Source organism: Trematomus bernacchii, unplaced genomic scaffold, assembly GCF_902827165.1.
Source record: "Trematomus bernacchii unplaced genomic scaffold, fTreBer1.1, whole genome shotgun sequence".
In the NCBI taxonomy this organism is placed as follows: domain Eukaryota; kingdom Metazoa; phylum Chordata; class Actinopteri; order Perciformes; family Nototheniidae; genus Trematomus; species Trematomus bernacchii.
Window position 1 is genome coordinate 21,348,110 of NW_022987739.1, and position 19,749 is coordinate 21,367,858.

The window sequence follows — 19,749 nt, forward strand, 5'->3', positions numbered from 1 at the left end:
ATAATTGATTTCAAAATACTGCTGCTGGTTTATAAAGCTTTGAATGGTTTAGGCCCAAAATACATTTCTGACCTACTGCTAAATTATGAACCATCCAGAACTCTCAGGTCTTCAGGGACTGGTCAGCTTTCTGTCCCCAGAGTCAGAACTAAACATGGAGAAGCAGCGTTCAGTTATTATGCTCCAAATATCTGGAACAAACTCCCAGAAACCTGCAGGTCCGCTGCAACTCTTACTACTTTTAAATCCAGGCTGAAGACTTTTCTTTTTGCCACTGCTTTTAATTGAACTATTCATATCTTAAACTGCACTGTAACTTTTATCCATGTATTTTTTCTTTTAATGTTTATTTTATTATCTTTGCTTTTTAATGACTGTTTTTAAATTCCATTTTCTTAATGTCTTTCATTTTTGTAAAGCACTTTGAATTGCCTTGTGTTGAAAGGTGCTATATAAATAAACTTGCCTTGCCTTGCCTTACTCAACTCCCCCAATCACGTTCTTATAAATGTGTTTCTATAATCCTGCTATCTCTTCTTTTATTCCTATTTCTCTTTCTTTCTTTCTTTCTCCAAAACAAAAAGAAGCTGAGATCAATTTGAGTGTGTAGTGTGTGATTTCAGTGTAACTGACCAGAAGGAGAGGGTGTAGTCTCCCACAAACGTCTCACTCTCCCGCACCAGGAAGGTTCCGTCCTTGGCCCCCCCCTCGCAGTACTCCTGCAGGAGCTTCTCGGCCACCTGTCGCCCGTCACGACCTCCGCCCAGCTTCCCGTGGAACCAGCGCTCGGCACAGTGCTGCTCGTTGTTGTTACACTCCTGACCGAGGGAGGGAGCATCAGCTTTACCTGATAAACACTTTATTATATCTTGTTTATTTTTCATAATCATCTCCCTACCTCTTTCGCTTCGTCGTCCTCCTCTTCATTAGTCGTCTGGTAGTGAGACGTCTCCTCTGAATAGTAAATCTTATTACTGGTCAGGACAAAATAGTGCGGGGTCCACGTCTGTGAATCACACACAAACACATTTCAGTAACACTCCACGACACACTGACTGTGTGTGTGAGGCAGACGGACACACTCACGTGGTCGATGGGGTCTTCCAGGTAGAGGATGCCGTTCTTCAGAGAGTTGCTGATGTCGTTTTCTGAGTAGCTGGCTGAAGTCACCTCTTCGTACAGCGTGCCTTCCACCAGCTTCTTGTGCTGTGATAAAGGGGGGAACTTAACCTCACTGAGGAATGTGGGAGCATTTTCTGCATGCATGTTGGGATTTTCTACAACATGTTATAATTTATGGAGGTTGAAGATTTTGCTCAAGGCCAATGGATTTTCATTTAAATCTTACAAAGAATCTGCCATTTAAATGCAAATGAATGCCTGTTGCCACCCACTCCTTTAATGCAATCTATTAGGGGTTGTTAATCGAGATAAGCAGCAGGTGGTACCATTACTCTAATTGGAAAACCATTGCAGAAGAAGAGTGCACAACACAATAAGGTCATTACAAGGGCAACTCAAACGGTGACAAAGTAGAAAGATCTATTGAAGTTTGACATTCCCATTTGTTTTTATGTAATGTAAAAGAAAGAAAAGGTTATATCAGATATTTGACGAGCCACGAGAAAACTGTTTTAATCTGCTGCTATTTTTTCAATTGTTGATAATTTATCAGTAAAATCCATTGCTCTTTCCTCCAATTTTCTATGGATACATTACATTTGCAGACCCTTTACATGCATACAAACCTAAGTAATACACTACAGGAAAAGGAACCCCCAAAAAGCCGAATAGGGCCTCTTGAGCCTCCCCCTCCTCTACCAAATAACTTTCTCTAGCCCAGTGTCCACCCTCAGCGATGGTGCAAGAAGCCTAAAACCCTTAACCAGAGGGGTAGGTGTGTGTCTGAATGCGTACCTTGATGAGGATCTTCCTGCGGAGCTGGTGGGGGGAGGGGAGCTCCTCTGCGCCGTTGTCTACAGGCTTGGTGAGCAGCAGATCTCCGAACACCTTCTTGAAGTGTGTGGCCATGTTCCTCTGCTGCACCACGCTGCAGTGGTCCTCGATGGACAAGATCACAGGATACCTGCACACACACACACACACACACACACACACACACACACACACACACACACACACACACACACACACACACACACACACACACACACACACACACACACACACACACACACACACACACACACACACACACACACACACACACACACACACACACACACACACACACACACACACAGCAGGGAGCTGAATATCTGGAAACAAAACAACTGGCAGGTTTCTTGCAAACGACTGCAACACTAGTGGAGATGTTAGGGACTAGGTTTAAATAAAGTTTAAGGGATATTGTTAAATGGTAACTAAATAGGTGACTACATGACCTTGGTTTCTGCCCCTGTTGCAAATCTCACTTTACATTGCGTTGCTTTTGTGCTGTTACTCCTCTATGTTTCCCTATCTACTCCTGATATATATAACATCATATAACGTTTTTTAGGATAAGTACCTCACACTACCCCCTTCAACAACCCAAACTATCCCAAAGCACTGGTATTCTCACCCAGGCAGATGTGATCTAAATAACATTTATTAATACTATGAAAACCATCTCCAAACGTACTCAGATGTGACGAAGGCGTGCTCTTTGATGGTGTGCAGCACATCCAGGAACTTGATCTTGGAGGTTAACGTGTGGCCGTGGTAGATGATTGGCAGGTCGTCAGGTCCGTCCCAGCAGTCCACTGTGAGCACAAAACACAGATTCATTTGAAAACCTTTTGTTCCCTAAACAGATATTAACCAAAATTCCCCCCGAGGATCAAGAACATATTTCTATTTCTGATTCATTTTTTATTAATTTTTATATCAAATATTGGGGACTCTCACGTTCAATGCAGCGGCAGCCCATCCTGAGGCAGCGGGCGTACGCTTCCAGAGACGATTCACTGGAAAACTGATCACCTGTCAGGTAGCTGAGAGAGCAGGAACAAAGAAACAAGTTCAGAACTGTACCTTAATGTGCATTCAATGGGATGCGACTAATCATAGTTTCCACCATTGATTAATACATATTGTCAGTTATTTCATCTTTATTATTCAGTAAAATAATTGTTTTAAAGCCAGTAACAAATCCACACATTTGATAGACAGAACCACAAAATAACCATCATTTTGAAAAAGATGAATGGCTAAAAAAGGATTTAGATACATGCAACAAATGTAAGCTGGGATTTTAAGTTAAACTGCTTATCAAAGCATGTGATATTTGTATCTCAAACACACATACACAACTTTGAGTCAGGTAGGCTTGGGGCTGTTTGCAAGACCAGCAAAAAAATAACCAATGCTAGGCTAAGCTATATGTGAACATTGGACATACAGAGAAGAAAGAAAGAGAGAGAAAAGTATCTCTTCTTTTCATATGACTCTTAATATGACAAGGTGGTGTCATTAAATCACCATTATTTTCCAAAAGCTCCTTTTAATACAACAAAATGCTTTTCTTGCGACACAAATGTTGGGACGTACGTGTTGTGAGAGGAGGAGATCCAGTACTGAGACAGCGGCCTTTTCATGTCATCAGCAACGACAGGAGACAGTTGAGGGTCACACACAGAATTCTCTTTAGAGAACAGGAACGTCAGGAACTAAAAACATGAAGCACCAGGCTGTGAAGCAGGAATAACTCTGGACAGATTTTTCAGGTTTCTCTTTCTTTGTCTCACCTCATCGAGCTGTAGCATGGGCTCCGGCTGCGGCCCCCCCCCTCATGTACCCCGTGAGGAACTCTCGGACACGACTCAGATCTGAAGCCCAGGACTCCTGAGAGGAGACGGATACAGAAGTGAGCCCAGAGCAGATTTGAACAGAAAATGTTACTGTGATTAGTGCTGAATCTGCTCAGTACCTTCTGATCCATCTGTAAGAACTTCTGGAAGTCGTAGAGGGACATCTGACAAAGCTCCGGTCTGTCCACATTCCTACAAACACACCGTTTTTTTAAATTTCAGATAGCATATAAGTAAAAGTTTAACAATAGTTCAACTAAATGAGAAACGGGGCTTGATGCATGATATACAAATGGCTATCTGGAACTACTCGTATAACTCTACCTTTGCCAGTTCTAATTATGCAATTTGTAAGTTAATGTTCCATACGTGTTGATGTTTCACAGCCATAGAGCCAACACAAAACATTAAAGTACCATTTAAATGGCAAAAACACATGGGAATGTTTTATTTTCCTGAAGAAAAAAAAACAACTACACCAACGGCTCGAGCTCATACAGCTAAAATGCATCTTCGTCCATAATATCCTATTCACTCTTTATTTGGGACGCCATTTTCGCTGTTAGAAACTTAGCTAGTTTGCAATAACAGCACTCTTTGCTGTTATTGCAAACTTGCTAAGTTTCTAACATCCTTGTTCTCTTAACAAGGATGTTCTGTTTCTGGACAACATATAGAGAACACCCCCTGGTTACCCAGAGAAATCCAAAGAAGCCTGAACTTTTTCCTTAGCACTAACTATGTCTCTGTAATGTCACATTTGGTCAATGAAGCACTGAAGACATCCACTAAAGATGTAGTTTATTCCGTCTTTAACAAATGTATATATTGTGTGTGTGCCAGACTGGACTGATAGAAGGGGTGGGGGGGAGGTGAAGACGAGGGAGTGGACACTGAGGAAGAGGGAGGTGGTGGAGGTGGAGGGACTCACCGCAGTGGGAAGGAGAGCTCCAGCTGCTCAATAATCTGGGGAGAAAAGGGGAGGGACCAGTTGACAGACAGGTGTGAAAACCCTGCATCTCAAATGAAGGGATTATATTTCATCGATATGTCAATATCAATTGTGTATGTATTTATATGAACAGGGGTACGTAAGTGTGTATAAATGTATATTTGGGAAATCATCCCTCCCTAAGAATTGTATGATTCATTACTTTGTAATCAGCTTTACTTTTGTCTTTTATTATTTTTCATCCATATTATAATTTTGTTTGTCTTTCAGTTTTCTTTTTTTTTGTTCTTGTTACTTGTTTATGATTTATGTACAAATATGAGTCTATATTCTGAGCAAAGTGCATCTGTTCAGGTAATAAGCCGGTAAAATAAGGTTTTGCATTTTTTACAATTGTTTTATTACAAATCACTTGTACTTCGAATGACAGCTACCCATTTTAAATATTGCTTGAGTTGCATGAATCCAGCAGTGAACATCATGTCTTCAGTTACATTATTTCAGCTTGATAACGCAGCTTCTTTGCAGATTTAATTTCACTGTCCTTTCTGCTCTGTTTCACTCTCAAACTTTTTTCTTGAGTCCTCTATTTGTTTTGCATGCCTTGCAAATGCCCTGCATTATGGAATGTAAATGGCAAGCATTGGGTGCCTGGAAAAGCACATTAAAATGTATATATATCAATGAAGCATTTGCTAATCTTTAGCACAAATGTAAGTGTGTACATGTTTATATCATTGCAATACTTGTAGTTCAAGTAAAGGATTTAAGTACTTCTTCCACAACAGTGTAAGTGTTTCATTTCATTTGTATTTGTCCCGCTCATGGTACGCATAACCAAATGTACAATAATTGCCAACAAAACATGTCTCTACACACCATTGAGCGAAAAGGAGCAGGGAGAAGAATAAAATCTTGTATGACCTGCCCCTTTCTAAAAAAACAAAATAAATACAAATAGATGGTCTGCCCTTCATAATAAAAAAAAATGTTCACAGCCACACATAAGAGTACACCCTCATCTGAGTCCTACTGGAGAAGAAGGTGGAAAGCGGCGCCTAATAATAATAATAATAATAATAATAACAATAACAATAGTGTGTGTCTGTGCAAACTCAAAAGGGACACTCACGCTCTTCTGTGCGTCGAACATGAGCGTCCTGTAGAGCTGGGAGAAGTTGGGGTAGGACAAGTCGCTCCTGGCCTCCACTTCCTGCGGAAAGAGGGAGGACGAGAGTTTGTGTGACATCTTATCATCTAGGAGAGGATATTCAAAGAGGCAGGGGGTCTGAAGGAGGTCTGACCTGCAGTTTGTCTTTGAGAAAGCGCGTGTTAGGGACTCTGTAGTTGATCTGAGGAAGCAGCGCTTTCACATCCTTCACTGTGATGCTGAAACACAAACAAGACAAGGAATATACATTATAAACATTAAAGAGATTCCAGGACTGTCTATCCAAACCAAAGACTAGATCATCCTAAAAACAAACTATACGGTCATTACACCTTTTGGAGAACCATTCATAAAACTCCCAGTGATGCTATATGTGTTGTCACCAGGAGGTGGCGCTGCATGGTTTGAAGAACTGCTGTCAATGTCAGGGGCAGGTTGCACAAAAAACAACTTAAATCTGATAAGGTTCCTTTGAAGTCAAATAAATCCAAAACACTATTAAGTCTTCTCCTTAAGGTTTCCTCAAACCCTTTACTTAAGGTGCTCTTCTTATCTTGGTCTTACACTTAAGGTTAGTTCAACCATTGGAGAAAACACCTTAGGAAAACAAGTTAAGGTATCTCTGACATTCCTGTAATTAGTGATTTATTTTTCTAACAGAACAGACACGTTTAAGTATTGTTTTGAACCTCTTGGACAGACCTTTTCACCGACTTCTTGAATTAATAGACCTCCCAAATACGTTGTTTTCTGTTCGCTGTTATTTCCAAATGTACCTTTAAGCATTTGCCTTCATTTTTTATGAAGTATGAGTATGAACATTTCGTCTTCTGGCCTATTTAGTATTTCTGCCTTTCATCTTTTATTTGTTTTATCTATCGGCCATGATTGTGAGGGGATAACACGTACAGTATTACAAACAGTCTCCACGTAAAATGTAGAATTTTACCGTTTCAAAATATCTTTCAACGCCGTAAACGCCCTAACACTTTTCCTAATTAAGAAAAACCTTCTAATGGATACTGTGCAACATCTTCAAGTAAGGGTTAAGTAACTTTCTTAGCTAAGCGGAAAGTTTTAACTTCCGTACTTATATGTATCACACGTGTTAAAACATGTTCAGTTTGTTGTGCGTCACAGTTGTTGACAAAATACTCTAATCTCTCCACAAGAAGCTGTTCTGGAGCACCAGCTGTCTTTTCTTCCTGACGTTTACACTTTCATGAAAACTGGGGTAAACTCCATCTGCAGATATAATGAGTATCTTGAGAACAGCCAATAAATGGACATTGTTTTGGTTAATAATAAAATAAAAGTCATAAAAGAGCCTAAAAGTTGTTGCAGTTTCAAATGCGGAGGATCTGTCTTTGCCTCCACATCCTTTTTTTTCTAGGAGAAACACCACATGGACCACCACTTTCACTGATTAAAAAAACACATGTAAGTGTCAGTAACAGAATGAGGAAGGAAGCAAGGGAGGCAGGTAGAAAGAGAAGAAGAATCCAGGTCAGTGCGCTGAGGGGATCTTTTGGGGTCAATGACCGGCCTCACTGCCAGGTCTGATCCGCCCGCTTCCCTCTGTCTGGCTACCGTTACTATTTTCACAGGACACAGGAAGTTGCCCTCTCCCAGCCCATCACATCACTTCCTGCTCCTTATCAGCCGGTGGCAGGCAGTGTGTCCTGGAGCCGCTTCCACCCAACCAGAAGCCTGGGCTTATTAATGTGAGCACGAGAGAGACAGAGGAAGTGTGTGTGTGATACATGTGATACAGTATCTGCATTTCAGGGTGTGGAGCTCCAGGTCAGATCAGACCCCCGACAGTGCTCTTTGATGGCATCTGGATCTGGTTTCACCTTCACGTCCCACCCAATGTAACAGACCGGCCAATAAGTATCTTTCACAGGCTGCTGTTTAAAATCTGATTGGGTGTTGCCATGTTTATGGAGAGTCACCCACCTGCCCTCGTGGCTCCTGTCCATGGCTTCAAACTGCTTCCTCAGCCACCTACAGAGGGAGGGAAGGAGAGAAAACATGATACTGACTGAGCCATTATTACAAAATATGTGCGGAAATTAAATATTGAAAGCACGGTATGCCAGTGATTGCTTACAGCTGTAATGATGCACAGCATTGCTCAAATAAAATAAATTTTTCCTAAGAAATCAGACATTTTCTCAGGGTTTGTTTTGACTTATTCTGCAAATGTGTTAACACCAAAAATAATAGCTTTTAGTATCTATTTTTTTTTACACTTCTAGCACCAAAACAATAAATGTTCTGTAGTATGTGTAAATATTTGGATCTAACTGACAAAGTTGTTCCTCGTTGGTAACCAAAAAAACACTGTAATATTACTCCAACATTTTAAAGGGGCCATATTATGCTAATTTCAGGGTAACATTTGTATTTTGTGCCTCTACTGTGACATGTTTACAGTATAATGTTCAGAAATCTCTTTATTTGTATGATACTGCCTGTTCTGCAGCACCTCTTTTCACCCTCTGTCTGAAACCAGAGCCCAGTCTGCTCTGATTGGTTAGCTGGCTGGCTCTGTTGTGATTTGTCAACCGCTTAGAGATGTCCCACCCTTAGCCTATCACGTACAATGTGTGAAAAGCCCCAAAAGAATAATAGGACCCCTTTAAGTATGGCAATGTTGCGCTTTTTGATACCAGTAGATGTGTTATGCTGCGCTTATGTAAAAAGAGTGATGCTAATGCTAGTAGCGGCAACAAATTCAGCATCATCACCAGCTTGAAAAGACATGTAAATAGAAAGAAAGCATGTTTATTTTTATTTAAATATATTTATAAATAGTTTTTTCTCACATTCTATGTTTAAACACTAAGTATTAAGTCTTATGGGAAGAGAATAAATAACCATGGTTGACTAACCAATAATGTACAAATATAGCATATACTGTAGAACTAGTTTAGATTTCCTTACACAAAAAGTGAGGAGAATTCACTTCAAGCAACATTTTCAAACTGTATTTAAAAGATGATGAATCCACAGTTTACACAACTGTCATGAAAAGACAAAATTAGCCATTTAACTTCCTGTGACCATCTTCAAACATTACAGCTCACATTATGTGGACAGCCTCCCTCTGTCCTCCCGCTCACCACAGCAGCCAAACCCACCTCCGCACATTCATCTGGAGTAAATATTTTCAGGCCAAAACAAATATTTGTTCGCCTCCGACCCGCACCTCCCTTTCCCGTCCAGGTCGCTACTTCTTTTGATACAACCAGATATCACACATATAGGGGGGGGAACGTGTCGTAGGATTTATAAACTCACAATTAAGTAGTCCAGAGATGCATATCTATGACTTGGCCCATAAACTAATCACAAATAAGGTTTACTCCACTGAAAATGTCTTTATTTTTTCTATTTAAACACTCACTCCCCTAAATTATAGTCTTGATTATTTGATTAACTGTTGTGTTTGTTTAATGTGGATTTACAAGGTAAAGAGTTAGTTGTTTTGGTACTGGAAGAAAGTTGCAAAGTATTCAGGATTGCTTTTAATGAGTATTTTATTCCCAACAGAAAGGAGATTAACTGCAGTGTTTCTCAGGTGTAGAAGACCCTGAACAGTTTCCCACAGGGACACACACCTGTCTGTCTGCTGCGGAGCGGGCGCTCTCTGAGTGTCCATCATCAGCCAGTTGAGGCCGGTGATCCACATGTTGACCTCCTCCTCACTGAAGGCTGCAGAGACAGGAAAAAGAGGGATATAAAAGTGTCAAAATGTCAATCTTTTACTCATCAAATGTCAAGAGTCAAGTTTGGGGAGTTTACAGCTTAAAATCCATGTTGAAATCTTATTTAAAGGGGGAAATCAAATCGATGTTGACATTTCATTTAAAGGGGGAAATCAAATCGATGTTGAAATCTTATTTACAGTAAAGGGAGAAATCTGAAACTTTACTTGTGCCGTTTTGTCTATTTCTTTAAAATGTTCTTCTTGTTTGGGAATTGGAACTGCCACCCTGTTAAAAGTCTATTCATCCAATCATATTTAGCTTGTCAGCTCTTTTTATGTTTTATTTCATTTTGATGACAACATTTCTAAGAACATTACATAAGAGACGTTTTTTAGACTCTACACATTTGATTTTGAATGAAACATAGACTATGAGATTAAACTGCTTACTTAAAGCAATCTGTGTTTGTGGAGCATGAATCACTTATATGTCACCGTACAACCATGTGCTGTAAATGACTCCTGTAACCTTGTAACTTGAAAGATGCTACAATCACATAAAAACTCTTTTGTTTGAGCAAGAGTGATTATATTAAGCAGATAAGATGTACAAATGAAATATGGGAGGTAGTCTGTGACCTTCAACAGAAAGGACTGTGAGCTACACATTGGGAATCAACATCACACACACACACACACACACACACACACACACACACACACACACACACACACACACACACACACACACACACACACACACACACACACACACACACACACACACACACACACACACACACACACACACACACACACACACACACACACACACACACACACACACACACACACTGTAGTTTATGTTGACCCAATCCCACACACATCTCAAATACCCGTTAGAGCCCCAAATGTGGATTCATCCGCAACTGAAAATAGTCCATAACAAGTGCACTAATTCCTCCCATTTTGGTTACATACTGACGTTTCATAAACACTACAGTGACCAGTTGTTTTAGGTCAATCTTGAGCATATAAAAAGAAAAAATCTATATATTTGTGAGGTGTTTTTAAAGATGTACGTCTTAATTCGTAGAGAGCAAGTCAGAATGTTTTCAAGGGATTTTGCTGACGTATGAAAACTATACAATAAATCGGCCTTATTCTTTGATCAGTATGAATTGCCGTCATAGGAGTGTTTGACCGTTAAACCTCTACAAAAAAAGCTGCAGGACATGGGTTAGACGAAAATCCATCCATCCATATTAACACTCACAACTGAAGATCGTATATTTCAAGCTGTCCCATACAAAAGTCAGCATGAGCCGCTTACTCTGATTCTTGTTTATTCACATTTTAAAATAGTTTTTCATGGTCAAATGAAAATATCATTTTGTAGCCTGATAAAAAGATTTTCAGCACACAGTTCAACTTGTTGCATGACAGAAGAGGACTCCCTTCTTCAGAGTTAATTTAACCCATTGTTCTTTTTTTTCTTTTATGAAGCTGCTGTTTTCAAAGGCAACAAATCTAAAAAGGTTTTAGTATTTGTACTGAAACCAAGGTAGGCTGATCACGTTTAAACTAGCGACATATGTTAGTTAAAAGTGCGTCACAGTCAAAGTCGACCCATTTTCCTTCCAGAGTAATATTAAAAATACCCCAGAAACCCGGTATTTGTTTACCTCCGGTCTTTCCCTTTATTACTTCCTCCTATTTAGTGTGGACCTTGGAAACACAACCTACCTGACCCCACTCCACAACACACACACACACACACACACACACACACACACACACACACACACACACACACACACACACACACACACACACACACACACACACACACACACACACACACACACACACACACACACACACGCACACACACACACACACACACACACACACACACACACACACACTGACCGGCCACACTGAGCGTCCTGAGGCGAAACTCCTGTCCGTAGAGCACGATGAAGCAGTGGGCGGCGTCCAGTTTTCGGGCCTCCTCCGGGTAGCGCTCGAAATCACGGGAGCCCTTCCCCAGCCGCAGCTCCCGGATCTCTCGTATGTCGACTGGAGGAGGGAGGAAGGAAGGAAGGATAGTGTTGCATGAACACAAATATGCACACCCATAAATCACAGTTTAGCACGTTGTTCGTTTCCCTGCCAGACACACAGAAATCTGCTGCCGGAGGACTCAACAAATGTACTTTGTGTGAGTCCGGAGAGCCAAAAAACACACAAACATGTCAGCTGTCGGTGGCAGGATGCTCCCAAAGTCTGCGGAGGCTTTTAGCAGCAGCAGCAGATGACCAAAAAGTTACTTTTCCTTCACTTGTTTTTGGGGAAATGAATCCCTAAACTTTATAGTCCCTATAAAACCTAGATAAAGTCGCCATTAGTAGGAAAATAAACAACTGGATTTGACCTCTAAAGATGGAAGTGAAGCCCTTAAAATGTCGCTCAAGCTCCTCAGTCTGCTCTGAGATGAATAATGAAGGGTTTTAGTGACAGTTTTGTAATATATTTTACAGAATCCTTAAATATCCTTCTGTGCATCTAAGTAAATAAAGATTTTAGACACGTAATCATCATTATTTCACGGCGTCACTGACAGCTGTAGATTTGTTAAAGGGTCTTTTTAGCATCAATAAAGTTTAGCGCATTGCACTGTGGGATTGTTAGCAGCAAGACACCCAAATAAAACGGCAGATAGTAAATTCAGTGCATTATACAGTACATGGGGAGTGATTTTGGATACAAGTTAAGTTCAAAGATGGCTGAAGTGTTTATTTTTCAGAAAGACAGTTTGTGATTTAGATATCTAGAGGACAGAGAAGTTTTTCACACCTTTGTGTAAAGTAAAGTTTGTCGTATGACCGGGTTTGGAATTTGGTTGGCATCTAAACACGGTCCTTATCACAAGCTCAAGCCTCCAGTTTATTTTGTATTAAAAGTATTTTAAATCTGACTGAGGCTGTGAACCCATGCCTACTAATTCTGCACTCATATCTTAAATAAATTAAATATATCTGTAAATATACAATATAGATAAGTGTGACAGGATACTACAGTATATGCGGACCAATGTTTTTCACTTAAATAACAACACAGAGATGATAGATGCGCTTTATTTTCACATTTGATCAAATTCATTTCTTTATTTGAGTTAGTTATCCCATATGCTTGCTTTTGAGGGACATTTGAGAATATTAAAATCAGATGTTAAGGAAACTAAAAAGTATATTAGGGAGTATTTGTACCGATTAAAGGATGATTAAGGCCTTTTAAAGTATTCAGGGGATATTTGAGGAATGGTATTTGTGCAGGAATACAACTCTAGTCTTCATAATTTTGGTTACACCCCTTTTCTTTTTACTGCAACTTGATCCGCACTTGGCACGTTTTGTCTACGTAATCCCTACATAAATGAACAGTTAGTGAGAGTGCATGTTGCAGCAGAAGGGTTAACAGCATAGCGCAGTGAGGCTCCTGACCACAAGGTCTGATGTAAACTCTGGACTCTCCTTGGACACTCGCAGCAGTCGACACACCCACAAAGAAAACCCCGGCTTATTGACTTAGCAGATGTCTTGTGCAAACACACATAAAACCTACACTCATAGATGCTCCGGCATGCGCACAGCAAACACACACCCAGTGTAACGTACACACAACTGAGTGTTACTCCTTCAGTGAACAGGAATAAAGTGGAGAGGATAGACTCCCATATCAAAACTTCCTTCTATGATGAAGTGATCTTCCCAATGGGTAGACAACAGGGGGACGCAGCGGACAGAATAATCAAAACCAGTCATACCAAGCCGTCCTCAGCAGGTTGTAGATAACGCTGAATTTATATCAAGAAGAAATCTGGTTCCTATCTGAGCCTCCTGCATGTGGAGATGACAGCGTGCACGTTTGGCATGAGATTAAGAGAGCAGTCCATTATTCTCAGATGGAAATGTGTCCGTAATTTAGTGTGAAGAGGGTTCAGAGCTAGAAGCAGCAGAAGAACTGAAGTTTTAACCTGCATTTGACCCCCTGTGTTCAAAAGCTTCTAAAGGACAGTTTCGCAACAATTCCAGAACCTGTCCCAGGAATTCAACTATTTATACATCATGATTTTTTATATTCTTCTTATCTTTCACAAAAAACACTTGAAAGAAAACTAAAACCTACAATTGATGCATGTACAAAAAAGTATGGTGCGTATTAAAGTCTGATATACAGTATCTCATTCTCCTGTGCCATAGAGCTCCATTGTTGTCCACAACTATTGAAATTCATCAATAAGCCACACTGTTGCACTTGTTTCTTCATTACCATGAACACACACACACACACACACACACACACACACACACACACACACACACACACACACACACACACACACACACACACACACACACACACACACACACACACACACACACACACACACACACACACACACACACACAAACACTGTAGTTTATGTTGGCCCAATCCCACACACATCTCAAATACCCGTTAGAGCCCCAAATGTGGATTAATCCGCAACTGAAAATAGTCCATAACAAGTGCACTATTTCCTCCCATTTTGGTTACATACTGACGTTTCATAAACACTACAGTGACCAGTTGTTTTAGGTCAATCTTGAGCATATAAAATATATCTATATATTTGTGAGGTGTTTTTAAAGATGTACGTCTTAATTCGTAGAGAGCAAGTCAGAATGTTTTCAAGGGATTTTGCTGACGTATGAAAACTATACAATAAATCGGCCTTATTCTTTGATCAGTATGAATTGCCGTCATAGGAGTGTTTGACCGTTAAACCTCTACAAAAAAAGCTGCAGGACATGGGTTAGACGAAAATCCATCCATCCATATTAACACTCACAACTGAAGATCGTATATTTCAAGCTGTCCCATACAAAAGTCAGCATGAGCCGCTTACTCTGATTCTTGTTTATTCACATTTTAAAATAGTTTTTCATGGTCAAATGAAAATATCATTTTGTAGCCTGATAAAAAGATTTTCAGCACACAGTTCAACTTGTTGCATGACAGAAGAGGACTCCCTTCTTCAGAGTTAATTTAACCCATTGTTCTTTTTTTTCTTTTATGAAGCTGCTGTTTTCAAAGGCAACAAATCTAAAAAGGTTTTAGTATTTGTACTGAAACCAAGGTAGGCTGATCACGTTTAAACTAGCGACATATGTTAGTTAAAAGTGCGTCACAGTCAAAGTCGACCCATTTTCCTTCCAGAGTAATATTAAAAATACCCCAGAAACCCGGTATTTGTTTACCTCCAGTCTTTCCCTTTATTACTTCCTCCTATTTAGTGTGGACCTTGGAAACACAACCTACCTGACCCACTCCACAACACACACACACACACACACACACACACACACACACACACACACACACACACACACACACACACACACACACACACACACACACACACACACACACACACACACACACACACACACACACACACACACACACACACACACACACACACACACACACACACACACACACACACACACACTTCCTCCCACTTTGGCCTTTAATCCTGGTCCAGGCTGTAAACATGGTTGTGATAAAGACACACACACAACTGCTTTAAAGTAACAGTCTGATATAAACTTTGATGGAGGGGGCGGGTGTCTAACGGTGGGCCAACTGGAGACACATCAGAGGATAAGATACTGTCAGTCTTGTAGAAAGTTATCTTTAGAGAAGCTCGTAAACTAACTGACTTTCTTTGTTTCAGTGCTTGGACTGGTTGAAAGTTCCCTGAACACACCACAGGGCTGTGTGCAACTGCTGACCTGAAGCCACCAGCCGTTGATAATTGCAGAGCATTTCCACCGAAACAAACTGTTCCTGCCACAGCTGGTGACATCACTCCCTAACAGATGGCAGAAGTATACTTGGAGATTATAGATCGCAGGGAAGCAAACAACGAGAAAATGAAGTGTAAGCATAGGGCTGGTTATAAAATGGATAAACAAATGGATACATGGGAGGCATGGCAGAGGGTTTTACCAACTTATCCCGAGGTTGAACTTTCATTTAAACGTGGGAAAAGATTAAATAATAAATGAGCTGTTCAAAATCGAACAGGTGGCATCACAACGGACAGTTGTTGCACTTTCAGTAAACTAACTAAATTAATTTGAGCTTGATTTCTGATTAAGGGACAGCCCTACCATTGATTTTTGTCAACTAAAAAGTTGCTCTATAGCTCTATAGCTACACAGAGCTAATAGAAGCTGAATCTAAAGCAGGTTTATACACTTTAGTCTTTGAAAAAGCTAAATCCCAGTGGGTTCACAAGCTTTAGCAAGCCTAATCACACTTCAATTAATCTGTAATGGTGCAAACCACCAAACCAGCGGCTCATTTCTGGTCCGTGTCTCTGCTTCCTGCACAAGATGCTGGACCTTTTGTTTTCCCGCAGCCAGCCAGTCCTTCAATCTGAGAGGGGAAGCGAGACACTCCCTGATAACCCCATGCTTCCTGTGCCTCAGAATTTAATACCTCCCGCTGTTTGCCAAGGCGCTCATCTCGGGGGAAAAGGAGGAACCTTGTTACAAAGCAAACGTTAGCTATTAGGCAACAAAAACAAAGGAAGGAGGGCCAGGAGAGCAGGGGGAGCTGAGATTTCTGAGAACAAAAGCATCAGATGAACGACCTTGAACTTCCGAATGAAAGTGAAAGAAAATAGACGGAGAAAGTGAAATGGGATGTCAGAGAACGTCTTGAAAATGAGAAGGGAGTTTAGGTGGGTGTGTGGGGGGAGGAAATTGGGAAAGGCAGCTGGAGGAGGAAAATGGAGAGAGGTGGAGGAGGAGGAGGAGGAGGTCAAGGAATGGGAAGCTGGGAAATAGAGCAGTGGGAGATAAAGTGAAGGAGAGACCCGCTGAGTTCCTGGAATGTTCTGGTGGGTTTGTCCAGAGGGAGGTCATTTGTAAAGAGCAGTTTGTGGGTTATGAAAGTGTGTGTGTGTGTTTATGTGAAAACAGTAGTTTCATCGGGGTGGGATTGTGTAGATATGGTCTGATTGAGAGGTGGAGGTGCCAGGGCGTCCTGCACGCTCAGACTCGTAGTTGTTGTTCTTGGATTAGCCAAGGCGCCGTTTATGCGGTTTATGATTATGGATAAATAATTGACAAGGTTCCCCGAGCAGAAACAACAGCTACATGTGTTCAGCTGCCATTACTCTCGGAGCTTTCGTAGAATGATAGGGGGTTGGGATTACTGGAGAGGGAAAAGAAGAGGAAACTGCAGTGGCCCTGAGAGTTGAGAGCACTGTAACACATGCAAAACACATACACAAGTCATTTAAGAAAACAACTTCCTCTCACATGCGCTGCAATCTTCTGGAAATGTTAGAAACACTGCAAATAGAGATGCGATGCAGATACAGTACTACAGCTTCAAGTCACGCAATGCAAATTTAAAAATGCAATGCAAATATAAACACAGCCTTAAAATGCAGAAACACACTACAAATATAAATACGCACTGCAGATTAAAAAAAACCTGCTGCAAAAAAATATAAACAATGCAGATACACATTCGCACTGCACATGCTTTAAAAAGCAGTAACGCAATGCAACTTTAAAAAAACACTGCAAATTTAAAACACGCCTAAAATACAGTAACGCTTTGAAATATGAATACGCACTACAAAAAAAACCTTCAAAAAAACCCACAACCTGAACCACGCTTTGAATACAGTAACGCACTGCTAATATAAATACGCACTGCAAAAAATAAATAAAACACTGCAAAGACAAATACATGGTGCACCTTAAGAACCCCTCTTCACATACAGAAACACATTGGACATTTAAAAACCTGAAAATAAAAATGGTTTCCAAGAACAAAATGGAACTGAAACCAAAACATGTTTCCAGAGGACAGAAAGATGAATCCGGCTAGACACGTGAGTTGTTGCTAATTTTAGGCATGCTGTGTTACTGAAATGGATGACCCGTTGATGATGTTGGCTAATGGGCTAACAATTACATTTAAACATTGTGATTTCCTTCACTGATGTAGTACAGTTGATATTTCGGATGCACTGGTGAGTTATGCACAATTGATGACTCAGCATAAGATACAGGCTACGGTAGTATAACAGAGTTTAGTCATCTTAAAACAGGCAACAATACGTTTTGTATGTACTGTATCAGTTCGTATCACCAGGAAATTAATTTGTCTTGAGTTCACTTCTTTTTTTACTTCTGTATTTTCAGTTTTTTGTTATGGTTGGGTTTTCGTTATAGTATTTTTTTTTTTTTACTGCAGAAAGAACCAACTGTAGTTAGGTGATGGAAAAACAAACCTGGCAGCAGTAAACCTATTCCTATCTCGCAGGGGAGGAGTCTATTTCTTATTCTACAGTAAAGTCGGAGAATAACACATGGCAGACAGAAGGAAACTCTATCATGCCAGTTGTGAATGCCATAAGTTTGTGCTAACGGACACTGTAACAAATCCTCCCCCAGGCCACAAAATCCTGGACGGAGACAATAGCCTCCACACCCCAGACAGGCAGCGCTCCAACGGGCCGATCACCAGCACAACAACAGCCTGCAGCTCGAAGTATTCTCTGCCACTTGACTCCAGTCCAGCAGCGAGGACTCAGGGTCCATGTGGCAGCAGCATGCTAGATTCTCTGTCTGGAGAGTGAGTGGAGACATGGAGGAAGCAGAGGTCACAGAGTCGGGATGCGGCTGTCTGCTGAGGCAGCCATGACAGCGCCGCAGCTGCACGTTGGGGTCAGGATGGGGAATGGGGGGGGGGCTGGAAAAGGATGGCCTACAGCAGCATCATCTCAAATACAGTGATATTCTTGCACCAAACCAAAGAAGGCATGCCGATTTTTTCAATACTAACGCTAATATGATACCTGCCTGTCAGGCCTTTTTTTGATTGGGAAAATGTTGATGTTCAGAATTGCATTTTGACAAAAAAAATTGTTTTGAATCAAGAGCTACTTACTGTAACGGACCGTCCACACAGCAGCGTTAAAAAAAATCTTGGAGGTGGGCGTATCTGAAGCTTGGGGATTTTTTGCGAGCAAGGCACCAACAACCAATCACATGAATCTCCCGCCCCCGACATACGAAGCAAAAAAGTTTGAAGTAAACTGGATATAAACTCCCCAAACAGGCGAAAACCTACCACTGTCTCTGCCACCTCCCTCCATGCCTGGCTCCTCCGGTTTATATCCCGGTAGGTAAATAGGGACTGGTCATAAAGCACCGGGTGATTCCCTACCGCTAATTTCTCCTCCATTTTTTGGAATATGAGGAAATGACCTGCGGTATGTCTCTCCCAGCATACACGCGGTTTGATTGGCTAGCGCTTGAACTGTCAGATTTGCATACACGGGATTTGATTGGCTGACGCTTCCACCTCAGCTTCAAAAGTTGAACATTGCTCAACTTTGAATCCTGAAAATCCTGAAAATCTCCGCTCGCCTGCCCACAATGCAGTTTGGCGAAAAGTGAGGCAAAGTGACGTCACCCCATTCAAAGTGAATGGGCAGAAGCGTTTCAAGATTTTTTAACGCTGCTGTGTGGACGGTCCGTAATAGTTCTTTTCTGAAGCTTTCAACCACACGCCATAGTCTTCATCTAAACGTTACTCTAAATCAGTGGTTCTCAAACTTTTCTCAATAATGTACCCCCTTTGAAAAAGAAATTCAGCCTAGTACCCCCTGATCAGCGCAGAAACAATGTGTTAGGGAAGAAAAGCCTATATAAAGAGGGAGAGTACAGCGCTGCACCATCAGTGTCTGAATCATTAAAACAACAACCTTGTAACTGAGAAACACTTAAATGCTACATTTCAAATGTTTACAATCCATCACTAAATTCATGGCAAACCAATTTCAACATCATGCAATAACACTAAGACGACATTGAACTGATCTTTTTAATAAGTTGTACTTACAATTTAGTGAGAAACATGGGCTTGTGCTTCACTGAGGATCATGAGGCAAACTGCAGTTATTACACTAAATATGTGTAACTCTGTTAATATAAAACCCACTCTGCTCAAACTTCAA

The 19,749-nt window shown here is 40.9% G+C and overlaps 1 protein-coding gene across 1 annotated transcript in view; it reads right to left on the bottom strand.

The window, feature by feature from the left end:
* LOC117495768 (1-phosphatidylinositol 4,5-bisphosphate phosphodiesterase gamma-1-like) overlaps positions 1-19,749 on the bottom strand; it is a 37,598-nt gene that overhangs the window by 14,833 nt on the left and 3,016 nt on the right. Inside the window, 16 exon segments of the mRNA XM_034147269.1 lie at positions 634-818; positions 899-1,006; positions 1,087-1,206; positions 1,918-2,086; positions 2,645-2,765; positions 2,911-2,996; positions 3,553-3,671; positions 3,750-3,788; positions 3,790-3,846; positions 3,932-4,004; positions 4,744-4,778; positions 5,897-5,977; positions 6,069-6,153; positions 7,895-7,942; positions 9,562-9,655; positions 11,583-11,732. Of these exon segments, the coding sequence (XP_034003160.1) occupies positions 634-818; positions 899-1,006; positions 1,087-1,206; positions 1,918-2,086; positions 2,645-2,765; positions 2,911-2,996; positions 3,553-3,671; positions 3,750-3,788; positions 3,790-3,846; positions 3,932-4,004; positions 4,744-4,778; positions 5,897-5,977; positions 6,069-6,153; positions 7,895-7,942; positions 9,562-9,655; positions 11,583-11,732 (1,570 nt within the window).